Source organism: Eublepharis macularius, chromosome 17 (genome assembly GCF_028583425.1).
Source record: "Eublepharis macularius isolate TG4126 chromosome 17, MPM_Emac_v1.0, whole genome shotgun sequence".
NCBI lineage: Eukaryota > Metazoa > Chordata > Lepidosauria > Squamata > Eublepharidae > Eublepharis > Eublepharis macularius.
Window position 1 is genome coordinate 41521921 of NC_072806.1, and position 14044 is coordinate 41535964.

General features: G+C 44.2%; 1 protein-coding gene across 1 annotated transcript in view; it reads right to left on the reverse strand.

Moving 5' to 3' along the window:
- Positions 1 to 575: 575 nt before the first annotated feature.
- Positions 576 to 14044, reverse strand: part of WSCD1 (WSC domain containing 1) — a 157191-nt gene continuing 143722 nt past the window's right edge. The window contains exons 6-8 of the mRNA XM_055001680.1: positions 9552 to 9716; positions 2320 to 2520; positions 576 to 928 (exon numbers count right to left, since the gene is read on the reverse strand). Of these exons, the coding sequence (XP_054857655.1) occupies positions 576 to 928; positions 2320 to 2520; positions 9552 to 9716 (719 nt within the window). The remainder of the gene's footprint in view (positions 929 to 2319; positions 2521 to 9551; positions 9717 to 14044) is intronic.

Sequence of the window (14044 nt, forward strand, 5' to 3'; positions counted from 1 at the left end):
TTACAACCTTCTGGATGTATCCCAAGTGTAGAATATAAGGATAAATACGGGGATTAGTTTTACACGAAGGAAAAAGATGAAGAAACCAGTTATTTGCCATTTTAACTGATTAGTTAAAAGTTTTTATCAGGTTGAGTTTTAAACAAACAAAAGCCAGGAAAAAATGTACACATTAGAATCGCCAAAACTGCTAGAAAACTTCTCAATACTCATGATAAAGTATTGCTAGTAGGCAGTTAGAATGAAATGAAGGGACCTTTTGTTGTTGTCGTTTCCTGGAGTTAACAGTGCACAAATGCGTTGTCATTTGCAGCCATTTATAGAGAAGACACACGCAGGCAGATGCGAATAGCTTTTGCCTAGGTTTATAACCCAATTTCCATCCTTCATTATTTGCTATTCATAGCACTTATTGTACCCTTGAAGAACATCCAAGTGTCCAGAATTTGCATTCATCAGCAGACTCTACACAAATCTTGCCTTTTTTCCTGCTATAAAATGCTGTGGGTTTTTTTTGTTTTGTTTTCTTTTTTTGGTTAGGATTTTTGAAAATGCAGCTCACCAGCCACAGGCCATCATCTGGGCAAATATTCTTTTGGCAGCCCAGTAAAGTTTCTGTCTCTTAGAGCTTTGTCCACAATCACAATATATTTATTGATCAAGTCTTTCATTTCCTTTGTGAATGGTTCAAATCTCTTCTGATTGGCCCCTGACCTCTTGAAATTCCCATCACGGTTGTTTTCCACACAGAGCAGCCGGTCCTCAGACACGCTGATGTTCAGAAATCCCACCATTTTTTTGAGCTGGGGCAAAAGGCTCTCTTTCAAGTCTTCATAGTGAATGACAAGGAGATGTTTCCCATATTTCAACCAGTCAAGGACGTGAGAAGCCCACCATGAGGCATAGCTGTTTACGAAATCTGGCCATTCTATAGGGGCAATAAACAAAGAAGAATTACTTATCATCTACAAATTTGAAGAAAGGACCAGGGAAAAAAGCTCTGCCAGAGATGGGGCTTTTTCAGGGCGCTGTTCCCACAGACAGCTAGATGGCTCTTGCCTGGATATCTTTCAGCATCAGCTGAAAATATTTGTTCAAGGGAGAGGAGCCTTCCGAGAGTGCTGTCTGCTCATGTTTGCTTAGGTTCCTTGCTGGAAAAAAGTCTTATTATGAGCATTCTATTTCATAGTATCTCCTGGTCTGCTATATTTTATGCTAGTCTTATAGTTGCTTTGAATCTGATTTTATCTGCTATATTTATTGATCAACGTTTTTTAAAGGATTGAATAATTTAATAATTTGATTGTTTTTGGTATATTCCTTTAAAAATAATGTTTGGAGAAGTGGCTAAAAATAAAATAACTAGAATTCATGAAATGTTCATCCACACCCCTCAAAAATGAGCAATCAATTGTTCTGTATTTAGTTTTTTCTTTACATGTGTTTGATTTTTTCAATAAGTTCCATCTCTCCACTTTCCACTTTGGGTTTGTAGATTTGTTTATTTTGTTTAGTCATGTTTTTAATGTACAATTTATCTGTACAAAATACCTCATTTATCTTATTATATACACAGAGAGACACATATACACACAGGATTATTTATAGACACAAATAACATTGAAAAATACATACATTTTATGTGAAAATCCAATGTTAGGGAAGAGGAAATGCTAGGAAACTAACAAATTGTGGGTTTGAAATATGCAAGGAATTATGCAATGAAACTTGGAGTCTTCAAATCAAAGCATCAGGGATAAGAAATTCAAACCATGCTTTGAAAAGGGAACTTTTGAGGTGTCTGAAATATTTCCAAAATGATCCCCAAATTCTTATGCTTTTGCACTCTTTTGGGCTGTTGTTCAATGTTCTGCTAAGTAGATGTTTTAGCGCCAAGTTTTGTCTGACACTAGGGCTTCTTTTCCCTCACAAAATCATCTCAGCCAATCAGGAATTATGTTGGGAATGTGATTTTTTTCACAAGCAGCCAGATTAGATGTTCAGATCTAACTGAGGACAATTCAGAGTTAGAGCACTGAATGTCACACTGGATGGGCAGGAGAGAACTCCTAATGAGCTGAGCACGAAGAGGCCTTGTAATGCGTTCCCTTAAACAAATTGGGAAAAACTTCACAGACTCAAATGGCCGAAACTGGGGTCCCCACAAAGAGGGCTGTGAATCTTGGGAGAGGGGATTTTGATTTAGACCTAATGTACATCTGGCAGTTAACAAATATTGAAGTGGCTGCTACCATTTTCATATTTGTAAGACCATTTTTATTCCATGACCTGACGGGGAGGGAGTCTAGATCTTTTTACCTTTGCTTTTCCAGTTCCGGTCTGTAGCATATCCAAGGTGGCCAGCACATTTCCGATTAAATTCTGCCACAAGTGATTTGTAGGGATTCCGTATCAACAAGATGGCTGAATCAAACATTTCAATTTCCTTTCTGCCACTCTCATGTGTTTTGACACAAACAGTCCTCCTACTTCTCCAGTGATCTTTTTCACCTTTAAAACCTGTGTTTTTAAATATACATGTATATAGTTATGACCTTAGGCCATCTGTGCATGACTCTATTGCTATCATTTTGTGTAAAGTGTTATCTGATGGGTAGTAATCATGGCCCTGAAAAAGTAACATTAATGCTTCATAATGACAGTGAATGTTCCCCCCCACCTTGATGGCCTAGAGTCCAGCCTTCAGAGTGTGACACCTTCAGAGCTAGAGAGAGAGTGAGAGAATTAAAAACAATTCACAGCTTGAATTCAGAGAGTCAGATGGAGCAGTAAGCGGACTATGGCTGAAACATCCTTGGGTGCTGTTGCTCTCTTTGTAGACTTGGTGCAGGATTCGTTATGGTGCTATCTGACTGCAGAAGACTCTATGTAACTCAGGGTTGCCAGGATCCCAGGGGCCAAACAGGAGGATGGGGGTGGAAGAGGCAGGTGGTGGTGGACACTTAATGTTTGGGGCTGATTTTTAGAGAAATGACCACCAGTGCTATCTGTCATTCTGTGTCATTCCATAAATGACATTGTTTTCCAGCAACACAAGAGCATGCATGCCTATTTCAGCTATGTGCCTCCTGGGTGGAATGCATGTGGCCAACTGGTTCCTCATGCCTCCCCCCCCCCTCAGCCTGGTGAGCAATGGTGGCAGCCCAAGACAGCTGGGAGCAGAGGATCCCCCATTTCCAGTGGGGGACTGGCAATCCTAATGTGATTCCACTAGAGTCTGCTTGTATATTACAAATATTACAAACACACCATAAGTCCCTCCAGTGCTCCCAAAGCTGTAGGCAGGGTATAGCAGTGGCCAGTAGGTGTCCACCTAAGATTTTTCTTTAAACAGCCACACATGCACCACTTTTCATTTGTGACATGGTGACTTTCATTTAAAGAATTTGTTTTTAGTTAGGTAAAAAAAATCAGATCAGGGGTGGTCAGTGTGTCCCTTGTCGTCAAAATGTGATAGGGCTCCAAATTCTAATCACTACAACCACTCAAGCTTGACCCACCCAAAGGCTTCTACATCAGGATTCATTTTTCAGGTTCATGTTAATCCCAGTCTACTATGACTGTAACTTCCTAGGACTTAACTAAGTCAGTTAAGGTAATTGTATATTTAATAAAGGGGTTCCTTATTAGCATTAGTCACCATTATTAAAGTATTGGATTTATTTTATATAAATCCAATACTTTAACAAGATTTTTACTTTGCCTTTATGCCCTCACAGCACCATTAAGAGGGCTAGCAAATTTAAGACCTACAAATTAAAATATCAATTTAAAAGCCATTAAAAACTAGCATATAAAGGGTGATGACTAGAGTGACAGTGGAGAGAGACTCAGGATGAATCCAATGGGGCACAGGCTAGAGCTCATTTTGAAGCTTACTTTGTGACAGTGATAGTACCAAAGAAACAATATTTCTCTGTCGCCATTGCGTCTACAAAGTGTGGACCTGCAGAACTCTTCCGGTTGGTCAGGGGCCTATTGGGCTCTGGCCTACAGGGGGAGGTGAATTGCTGTGCAGTCTGCTGGAATCATTTTCCTAAACACTTTGTGGATAAAATCTCTCAAATCCATTTCTACTTGGACCCTTCATTTAGCAGTGCCAGGATCAGATGGTCCCCGTGTGCCAATTTGTCCAGTTGTGACTATTTACCTTTCAGCTTGTCCAGTCAGATGATGTGGGCAAGATTCCTAGACATTTGAGACCTATCACCTGCTTGTAGAAGCTTTGCCCCTCCTGGCTTGTTAAATCTGCTGGGTGTGGGGTTGCTGGTGGACCAGATCTAGGAGACAGTAAATGGCTCCCTGAGAGAGGGTGTAGATGTTAAGGGTGTGCATAAAGAAAAAAAAATCATTATAATTTTTTATTCAGACTTTGGGGGAGGTATTGTGATTGCTTATTTCTGGGTAGGATATTATTGGTTCAGGGGTCAAATCCATGGCTTTCCCCCCTCTTTGGGAACCATTATTTTCAACAGTGAATCTAGTCACGGGTCTGGGGCGCTATATATAAAAATAATGGCACCAAATGTGCAGAGAACACAGTCCTCTCTCTAATCCAAAGACTTCCTAAATTTCGAACAGATTGAACAAAGGGAGTCAATCTTACAGACCCCCAAAGTAGGTCCCTCTTTGTGCAGCTGCACTTATCTCTAATGCCCAGGTTAGAGTTACTGTTCCAGAATATCCTACTATATAAAAGGCTAAGCATATTCAAGACAACTCACTTCCTACCCTGGTGCGCCACCAGAGGATGCTGCTCTGGATAGAAGCCCAGATGAGGCAGCCAGACCTCCAGAGAGCATACTACAGTGGAATGCCAAGGCTGGGATCAGGCGTGGAGCAGGCAGCAATGGCCACCCCCTGCCTTCATCCAGCTGGGACCAGGACCAGAGCAGGAAGCAATGCCTGCCCTCCACCTTCACCCAACTGGGATCAGGAACGGAGCAGGTGGCAATGCCCACCTGCCCTTCAGCCAGCTGGGATCAGGAGTGAAGCAGGTGGCAATGTCTGCTCCCTGTCTTCACTCAGCTTGGATCAGGAGCAGAGAGGGGGAATGACCTCCCCCTGCTTTCACCCAGCTGGAATCAGGAGCAGAGTAGGAGGCAATGCCCATCCCTTCTTCACTCAGCCAGGATCAGGTGCAGAGCAGGCAGCAAGGCCCTTCACCCAGCCAGGATCAGGAGTGAAGCAGGTGGCAATGCCCACCCCCCTTCACCCAGCCTAGATCAGGCACAGAGCAAGTGTCAATGTCCGCCCCCTTCACTTGACTGGGATCAGGTGCAGAGGAGGTGGCCATGCCCACTCCCCCTGCCTTCAATCAGCCGGAATCAGTGACGGAGGAGGAGGGAATGCCTGCCTGCCCACCTTCCCCTTTCTAGAGCCAGTTGTATTTTCCCTCACAACGGGCTTTGTTGCTAGTCACATAATAATTCTGAGACCAGTTATTTTCATGTTCTTTTCAACTCAGGAATTTTGTAATGCACCCCCTAAGCTGATATGCTTCCCATGGTGTCTGACTGATATTATTTGATCAGACTTTGAATTACAGCTCCTGATTGCTTCTGCTATGTCTCACCTTACTGTAAGAGCAACACCGTCTCTTCCGAGTTTGTTGTTTCTGAAGGAAAATACTTGGTAATTCTCGGACTAAAAATGTCCTAATCCAATCCACTTTAGTACATTCACACACAGGATTTCAATGTTTAAATGTTCCATTTCTTATTTTATGATTTTGAGCTTATTGGTTCATAATTCTCATTCCATCTTTTTATTACGTGTGTCATACAGCTTTGGATGTTCCTTTTGCATCTGTTCACATCAGCAACTGAATGTCATTTTGCCTTTAATCTGGTTGCATCTTTAAGACAAACACCATTTGTACCTGTCCTCTGCTCTTCGCCAGTAACTTTCTGATCTAGGAGTCATCTTCCAGCACTGTGCCATCTTTTGTTTTGGGTTGTCTCATCATAGGGTTTTTGAGATATGAGATGATCAACAATGGCTCACCATTGCTGCTTTATGTGCAGTAATAACTAGAGTTATCTGAAGTGTTGCTGCTGTTGTCTATGAAAGATCCTCCTTCAGTGTCACCTTCCCCTACTGCTGTTGCCCAGTCGGTACTCTTCAAGGATTCTGGGCATGCAGGGGTCACTGGGTGTGTGTGTGGGGGAAGGTAGTTGTGAATTTCCTACATTGTGCAGGGGGTTGGACTAGATGACCCTGGAGGTCCCTTCCAACTCTATGATTCTATTATTCCACCACCCCCATCACCACTGGAACTGTTAATTATCTGCTGATGATGTAATTGTTGATTCCTGAAGGGGGTGGAGTCATCTAACTCTGGTGTCTCAACTTTGACCATTCCACCTTGAGTGACTCTGCTAGGAGTTTAGACACTTGACAGAGTCTTGCTTTCAGGTGCTGTCCAGCAGTGGTTTCAATGCTACTTCAAAGGTAGGTTTCAGAGTGTGGAGCTGAGGGACTGCAACTCGGCTCCTTGGCCTTTGGTCTGTATGGTCCCTCAAGATTCCATCTTATCCCTATACTCTTTTATTTTTACGTGAAACCAGTAGGTAAGGTTATCTAGAAATTTGGGCTGTGTTGCCACAATATACAGATGACACTCAGCTGTATCTCGTGCTTCCATCAGACTGGGACCAGCATACCTGAGGGACTGCCTCTCCTCATATGTACCTCGGAGAGCTCTTAGATCTGCAGGTAACACCTACTGGGGGTCCCTGGCCCCAGGGAGGCTCGGCTGGCCTCGACCAGGACCAGGGCATTTTCTGTCCTGGCCCCAACCTGGTGGAACTCTCTGTTGGAAGACACTCGGGCCCACCAATCTAATTGGCTAAAAATCTAATCAATCAATCTCAGGAAGGCTGTGAAAACCATGAAAAGATGACTGGAGGCAGTTTTGGGATGGATGAGGCCTAACAAACTGAAACTTACTCCTGATAAAATGGAAATGCTTCTGCTAGGGGGAAGGTTTGACTTCTGTTCTGGATGGGGTTGCACTCCCCCCAGAGGAGCAGTTTCATAGCTGAGAGTACTTCTGAAGTTGCTTATCCTTTTGGATAAGCAGGTTGGAACAGGGATAAGGGATGCTTTTTACTAGCTTCAACTGGTGAGACAGCTGCAGGCCTTCCTGGACAGGAAAGATATTGCCACTGCAGTGCATGCAATAGTAACATCTAGATTAGATTACTGCAATGAGCTTTATGTAGGGAAATGTGGCATTCTCACTCTATCAAGAGGGGCCAGACATCAACAGGGGTGGAGGGGGAGGGGGGAATGGCCTAGAAAGGGCCGATCCCACCACCCAAGGTAAGGAGAAAGGGAAGGAGGGAGGATGAGCCAAGCAGGCTTGGTAGGCACCCTCCTCTGCATGAGATGCATGGTTTAGCCAGCCCCAGTACCCTCTTTCCTGGGTGGTAGGCAGCTTGGCTGGCCCTTCTATCTTCCTCTCTGTGTCTTGGCAGTGCAACCTCTTTCCTTGCATCCCACCCCCCTCAGGACAGAGGGAGGGAGAATGAGTTAGCTTGCACAGATCCTGAAAATGAGGCTGCTGGCTCATGGCAGCTGCTGCTGTGCACCCCACATGGGCCAAGGGCCATCCTTTGCTGTGGCTGGGCAGGGCAGCTCTGAAGGGGGGCAGCTCCCATGCTATCAGGTCACTGGGACTTTTTAATGGCCAGTCTGCCCTGGGGAACCATCATGGACTCCCACTTTGCAAAGAAACAAGTGTTGCCCCTGAAACAAAGAAGTAAGGAATGCCTAACAATATATAGACTATTTTCTAAGGGACTTTCCTGTAAGAATTCAGAGTTTTTAAATCCAGAAACAAGAACATTTTCATCAGTTTCAAATCTACAGAAAAATGAACACATTTCTTGCAGGAGGACTTTGTTAATAATAATAAACTTCCAGAAGGAAAGTAGACCATGTGATTTGGCATGGCCAAGGAGCTTCAAGCTAGCTTTGTTAAAAGAATTCTCTTAATTCCTCTTTAATCAGTATCTCCATGAAATCCAACAATTCATTTCTTTTCAGGAATTTGGAGTCTGTTTCAAATTAGTTCTGCTTGGATCAAAAAAGGAAGTCGAATAGAGGAGGGGCAGGAAGGAAGTTTCCACAAAATTCCAGATGTCGTTCTGCAGATGCTTGGAAGCAAGCAAAGTCTTCCCAACTTTTCCTGACCTCTAGCTAGGTGTGTATCAATTAAAAAAAAAATCTTGCAAGAGTTGTGGTGGTGACAAGGAGCGACCATTCTTTCTCCCCTTTTCTTCCCTACCTTTTGCTTTTCATCTTCTTGGCCCTCCACTACTACAACGTGGAGTTTCCTGTCACAAAACTGGGTAACCCTAGACTGTTTCTTGGCTTTTCTACATCTTAGCTTCAGATTTCTGGGCTTGGCTAAGTATAGAGGTCCTGTCTCTGAAAAAGTGCAGTCAGCATGTCTTCATAGTTTTCAGAGGTAGACAGGTGCAAAACGACATGAGAGCTTCAAGTTCAGAGGCCAGAGCGAGTCCTACATTGCATCATTAAGAGCAAGGAGCCTTGGGTGGGATGATCCTGATTAGTTAATGAGGATCAGGCCAGCTACAAGAAGTCTGGAATAAAGCTAGGGTCTTCATTTTAGCTCATTTTAGCCCATTCTGTGGCTTTGGTGGATACCTGCACTATGTTATTAGGATTGTTGCTGATAGATTTTGGACTTTAGAGCTCTCTCTGGACTCTTGTGCTTTTAACCTGACAAGGTTACATTTGTGTCAGGGGACTGAAATCTGACTAGTGCCTGAGGATAGTTATTGATCTTTGTTATTTTCCTTTCCTGTTTGTACACTTCAATGTTGGTAATCTTTGCACTCTTGTTAATACACTCTATCAAGTATACTTCTGTGGTGTTATTTGGGTTTGAGTCCAGTACCCTGGCCAATTTGGCACAACTACCCAAGTAATGCTTTGTGGAACTCAGTTTGCAAAGTAGTCTACCTTGCAGGGCTGATTTCTTTTTGCTTACCTGGTAGGACTTGAGATGTATCTCTCAGTCTCAAGTTGAGGATTAACCAAAGAGACTTGTGGCAGTTCATTACCCTGGGAAGTGAGGATCCACACCTCAGTTTTGAGTGTTTTGCTTCCCTTTCCACTCAGGGTGGCCAATGGATATAACTATCCTTGATTGGTACTAGGAGCCCTAAGTCATTTAATATCCATATTATGACTATGTGGTGCCCTGGGAAAACTGAATTATCCAGTGCTTCTGGACATTGCAATAGCAGGATCCATTCTAGTTACCAAGGATAGGAGGGGAAGACAGTCATTCCTCCCAGTGCCAACCAATAATAACTGTTGGTCAAGCTGCCAGATCAGGGGGTTGTGGCTGCTGAGAGATAATAATAATAATTATTTAGAATTTGGCAAGAGGGGAGGACTTTCATTCTCCAGTGTTGCTAGCAATTGCCACTTCCATTCCAAAGAGAGCTTTGGAGAGTTCACCACATATTAAGCTAGATCAGTTAGCACCATACCTTTATTGTACAGAGTCCCATCAAAGTAGTAGCTTCCTGTGTAGAATCCTGTAGCGTGTTCTATTAGATGACGTGCCCAGGTGTTTCCAGCTCCGGGGAAGCTTGACAGAGCGACAAACACTTTGGATTTCGTAGGGAGAAACTTCCGGTCAGTGCATCGAGTGTCTGTAACCAAGTTTAGATGTCTTTAACACAGTCAATGCTAAGGTATCAGGTTGCTTTTTGCTCTGCATAATTCAGTTCTAACTCCTCCCTCCCCCACTGCCCAGGGCAGTCTTAGCCAATGGGCACCAGGAGCAGCTCCCCCAAATACCTGTGGCCCTGCCCCAACAGAGAGGGAAGTAGAACAAGAGCAGTTTTCCAGGTTTGGGGAGCCAGCTGCACACCAGCCACTTGTGCCTGTTCTGTCTGAGGTTCAGGCAGTTATCTTCTGGTAATGGCTCCCACTAGCCTCACATGGAGTAAGGCCCACCCTTGCTTGGCCCTGGTATTTGAGGCCAGGGACTCCACATGTGTTGTGTGTGTGTGTGTGATTTACACTTTACTGGGGTTCAGAAGGGCCCAGCCCAGGTAGAAAATAAACTGAGGTTAAACTGTAGATCATGCTGGAGGACATTTATAAACATTTATTTCCTTGCATCTATGTCCAGTTCTTGTGAAAGCTAACTTTGCCTTCTGCAATGACTAGTCCCCTTTCCCCAAGTGATTTGTTCTACAAGCATTTATTTACAATATTCATCCCCTGTACTCAAGGTACATCATATTCTAGATCATATTGCTGGAAGTCTTGTTTTTGATCAGATTAGATAATTTCCTTATTTGTTCTAGACATATGACCTTACAATTCTGGCAAAGTGTTTCTGCTGTCATTAAATAAAGAATTTTGTGTTGAACAGAAAACTGTATCTGGACACATTTAATACTTGTCTGTTAATTTAGGACTCCCCTTTCCCCCAGGAAAAGTTCCAAATCAGATGTGCTCTGTTATATAGCCTAGTCAAACTCATCTGTATTACAAATAGGAATCTTCTGAAATTCTCATCCATTTTTTCACCAGAACTTTCAAACTTTCTGGCTTTATTTCCAAACTGGAATCAATACATTAAAAAAATTCTGTGTTCTGTTCTTAAGGTTGCCAGGTCACAAAATCAGAGAATCACAGAATTACAGAGTTGGAAGGGGCCATACAGACCTTCTAGTCCAACCCCCTGCCCAGTGCAGGATGAGCCTAAAGGATCCCTGACAAATATTCATCCAGCCTCTTCTTGAAAACTGCCAGTGAAGGGGAGCTCACCACCTCCCTAGGCAGCTGATTCCACCTTTAAACTACTCTGACTGTGAAAAAGTTTTTCCTAATATCCAGCCGGTATCTTTCTGCGTGTAATTTAAGCCCGTTGCTTCGAGTTCTATCCTCTTCTGCCAACTGGAACAGCTCCTTATCTTACTCCAAATTACAGCTTTTCAAATATTTAAAGAGAGCAATCATGTCCCCCCTCAACCTCCTTTACTCCAAACTAAACTCCAAGGCCCTCGGCCTTTCCTCATAGGGCTCAGTCTCCAGACCCCTGATCATTCTCGTCACTCTCTTCTCCACCCTCTCGATTTTGTCCACATCCTTCTTGTAGTGAGGCCTCCAGAACTGCAAACAGTACTCCAGGTGTGGCCTGACCAGGACAGTATAGAGAGGGACTATGACCTCCTGTGATTTCAATGCAACCCAAGACTGTCCGGGATGCGACGGGAAGAGCCCTCTGGCAGATCGAGGCAGGGGGTAAATTGCCCGTTTGTCCCTATGGAGGCTGGCAAACATGTGCGGCACCTTGTGTGCTGCCGGGCCATGGAAAACAGCAAAGAACAGGATTAGGCGGAAGCCTGTAAGTAAGCGAATCCCTTCTGTTACTACAAGCGCATGTGAAGGAGTGGTGGGATCTGAAGCTTAGAATATTCGGATTTTTCCCCCCTCGCAGAGTCTCGGAAGATTGGCGGTCCCCCCCTAAAATGGCAGCAAAAAAACAGGGTCCTGCTTTGGGCGAGTCAGTTTCGGCTGCCCTGCAGGGAAGAGGCGAATCGCTCGAGGATCTGGTGAAAGGATCGGTTACTGAAGCCGTAAAACCCTTTGTTGACAAGCTGAATGAGGCAGATCAAGGGGTGGGCTTGATTGAGAGCGATGTGAAAGCCATCAAGGAAGTAGTGGGTGGGGCAGGGGGGTCTGCTCGGGGGGGATGCGTCACTTATGAGAGCAACGAACGGGGAGCTAAAGTTGGTGGAAAATCAGCTGATTGGGCTGCAAGTGGAACGAACACAGACCATTTTGCGTCTCCAGAATGTTGAAGAGGAGGAAAACGAGGATTTGTGGGATCTTGCCTCGGAACTTTTAGCGTCACCCGCGAGGGCAACTAAAGAAGAAGTAAAAAGCGCCATTTTGGGAGTCCGTCGGGCATCTTCAAAATATGCAATGAAGCGGCAGCTGCCTCGCAAGATCGTTATTGAGTTCTCATCCAGGAGGGTCCGGGACAATATCCTATATAACTCATGTAATGCGGAGTTGGACTTTCTGGGAAATGGAGTCGGGGTGCTGAAGGACGTTCCATTTTTGGTTCGGAGGAGAAGATTTAAGTATAAAAAGCTGGCTGCTCTTTTGTGGGAACGTGACATAAATTACAAATGGCTATTTCCGGAAGGAATCGGGTTTTGTTATGAAGATCAAGCTTACAAGATTAATTCGGAGGATCGGCTGGGGGATTTTGTGGACAGGGATCCATAATTTGGGCCAGACATCAAGCAAAAAGAAGAGGATTTGAGGCCTGAAGGGAGGGGGGAGGCAGCGAGCGCTGTGGCTGTAGCTGCTCAGAGAGAACTGCATCCGAGGCCCAGAGGGGGGAAAAGGATTTAATTTGAATTGTAATTTGTATTTTGTAAGATCAACCATTCCATCATTACTTTATTAAGCTATTTTTTAATTACGGCAGTATGAAGGGAAAGCATTGAAGTGTAGTGTTTAGTGTTTGTAAGTTGCCTTCCCCTTTTTTCCACCCCCCTTCCCCCTCTTCTTATTCTCCCTTCTTTCCCTTCCCTTGTACTATTGTAGTTTTTTGTAGTTTATTGTTTTAGATGTTAAAAAGAATAAAAATATATATATAAAAAAAAATGCAACCCAAGACTGAGTTTGCCTTTTTGGGCACTACATCACATTAACTGCTCATATTTAGTTTACAGTCTACTCTTACCCCAAGATCTCTTTCACAAACACTACTACCCAGAAATGTATCCCCCATCTAGTATTTGTGCTTCTCATTTTTGTGGCCCAGATGTAATACTGTGCACTTATCTATGTTAAATTGCATCCTGTTCACAACCACCTACTTCTCCAGAGTATTCAAGGTCTTTTTCAGATTTTCATTAAGTTAAGATGTGGATTTTAGAGGAATTTGGAGCAGGGTGGGACAGAGCTCAGCTCTCAGACATCCATCTTCCCAGTTTAACCATTAGAATGTCTGGGGGAACCTTATCAAAAGCTTTGCTGAAATCCAGGTAAATCACGTCAACAGAGTTCCCACGATCCAGTAAGCTTCTCACTCACTCAGAGAAGGAAACCAGGTTGGTCTGACAAAATCTGTTGGGGACAAAACCATGCTGACTTCCCTGGAACACTACGTGGTCCTTCAGATGCTTACAGATCAATCCCTTTAAAATCTGCTCCAGTATCTCCTGAGCAACAGAAGTCAGACTGACCACCCTGTAGTTTCCTGGGTAATTCTTCTTCCCTTTCTTAAAGATTGGGATAACATTCTCTCTTCTCCAATCTTGTGGCACATCCCCAGTCCTCCAGGAGGCCTTGAAGATGATGGACAAAGGCTCTGCAAGTTATCTAGAAAGTTCTTTGAGCATTCTTGGGTGCACACCATCCATCCCAGAGGATTTGGATTCATCCAGTGCAGCCAGTTGCCTCTTCACAACCTCTCTGTCAATGTCAACTAGCCCCCCAGGTGCCCTGTCATGTCTTTTACAATCTCTAGAAGGGCTCAAGTTCTCAAGCATGAAAGCAGGGTATGGGGGGGGGGCTGATCTGGAGATTCATCTTGCTTGCACAGTACGCTTGCACTCTGGAGCACTTCTGTGCTGAGCCAGGTATGATGTAATTCCCAGTGCAACATGGAACCATGGTTTGTGCCAAGGTGTCAGGTCTGTCATCCACAGTCCTTCCATCTTTCTTGTTTTGCTGTAATTGTTCAGTGTATGTGTGTGTGTAGTTTTTCACACAGGCTAGTTCGCTCCTGGGAAGACAGTGTGCTTATCTCGAATGGCTCACCACAGCGGCCTTGGGACGGTTCTCTCCAATTCTCCCACTGATTGATTATGCCCAGCTGGGTCCTGTGGGTGGGGGGCTCCCAGGGAAGGACTGGAACTTTGTAGCAAGCCTCCCCTACGTCATTCTCAGCAAGACATCTATGTACAGCCAGTCGCTTATATTGCTTCTGTAGAATCTATGGACA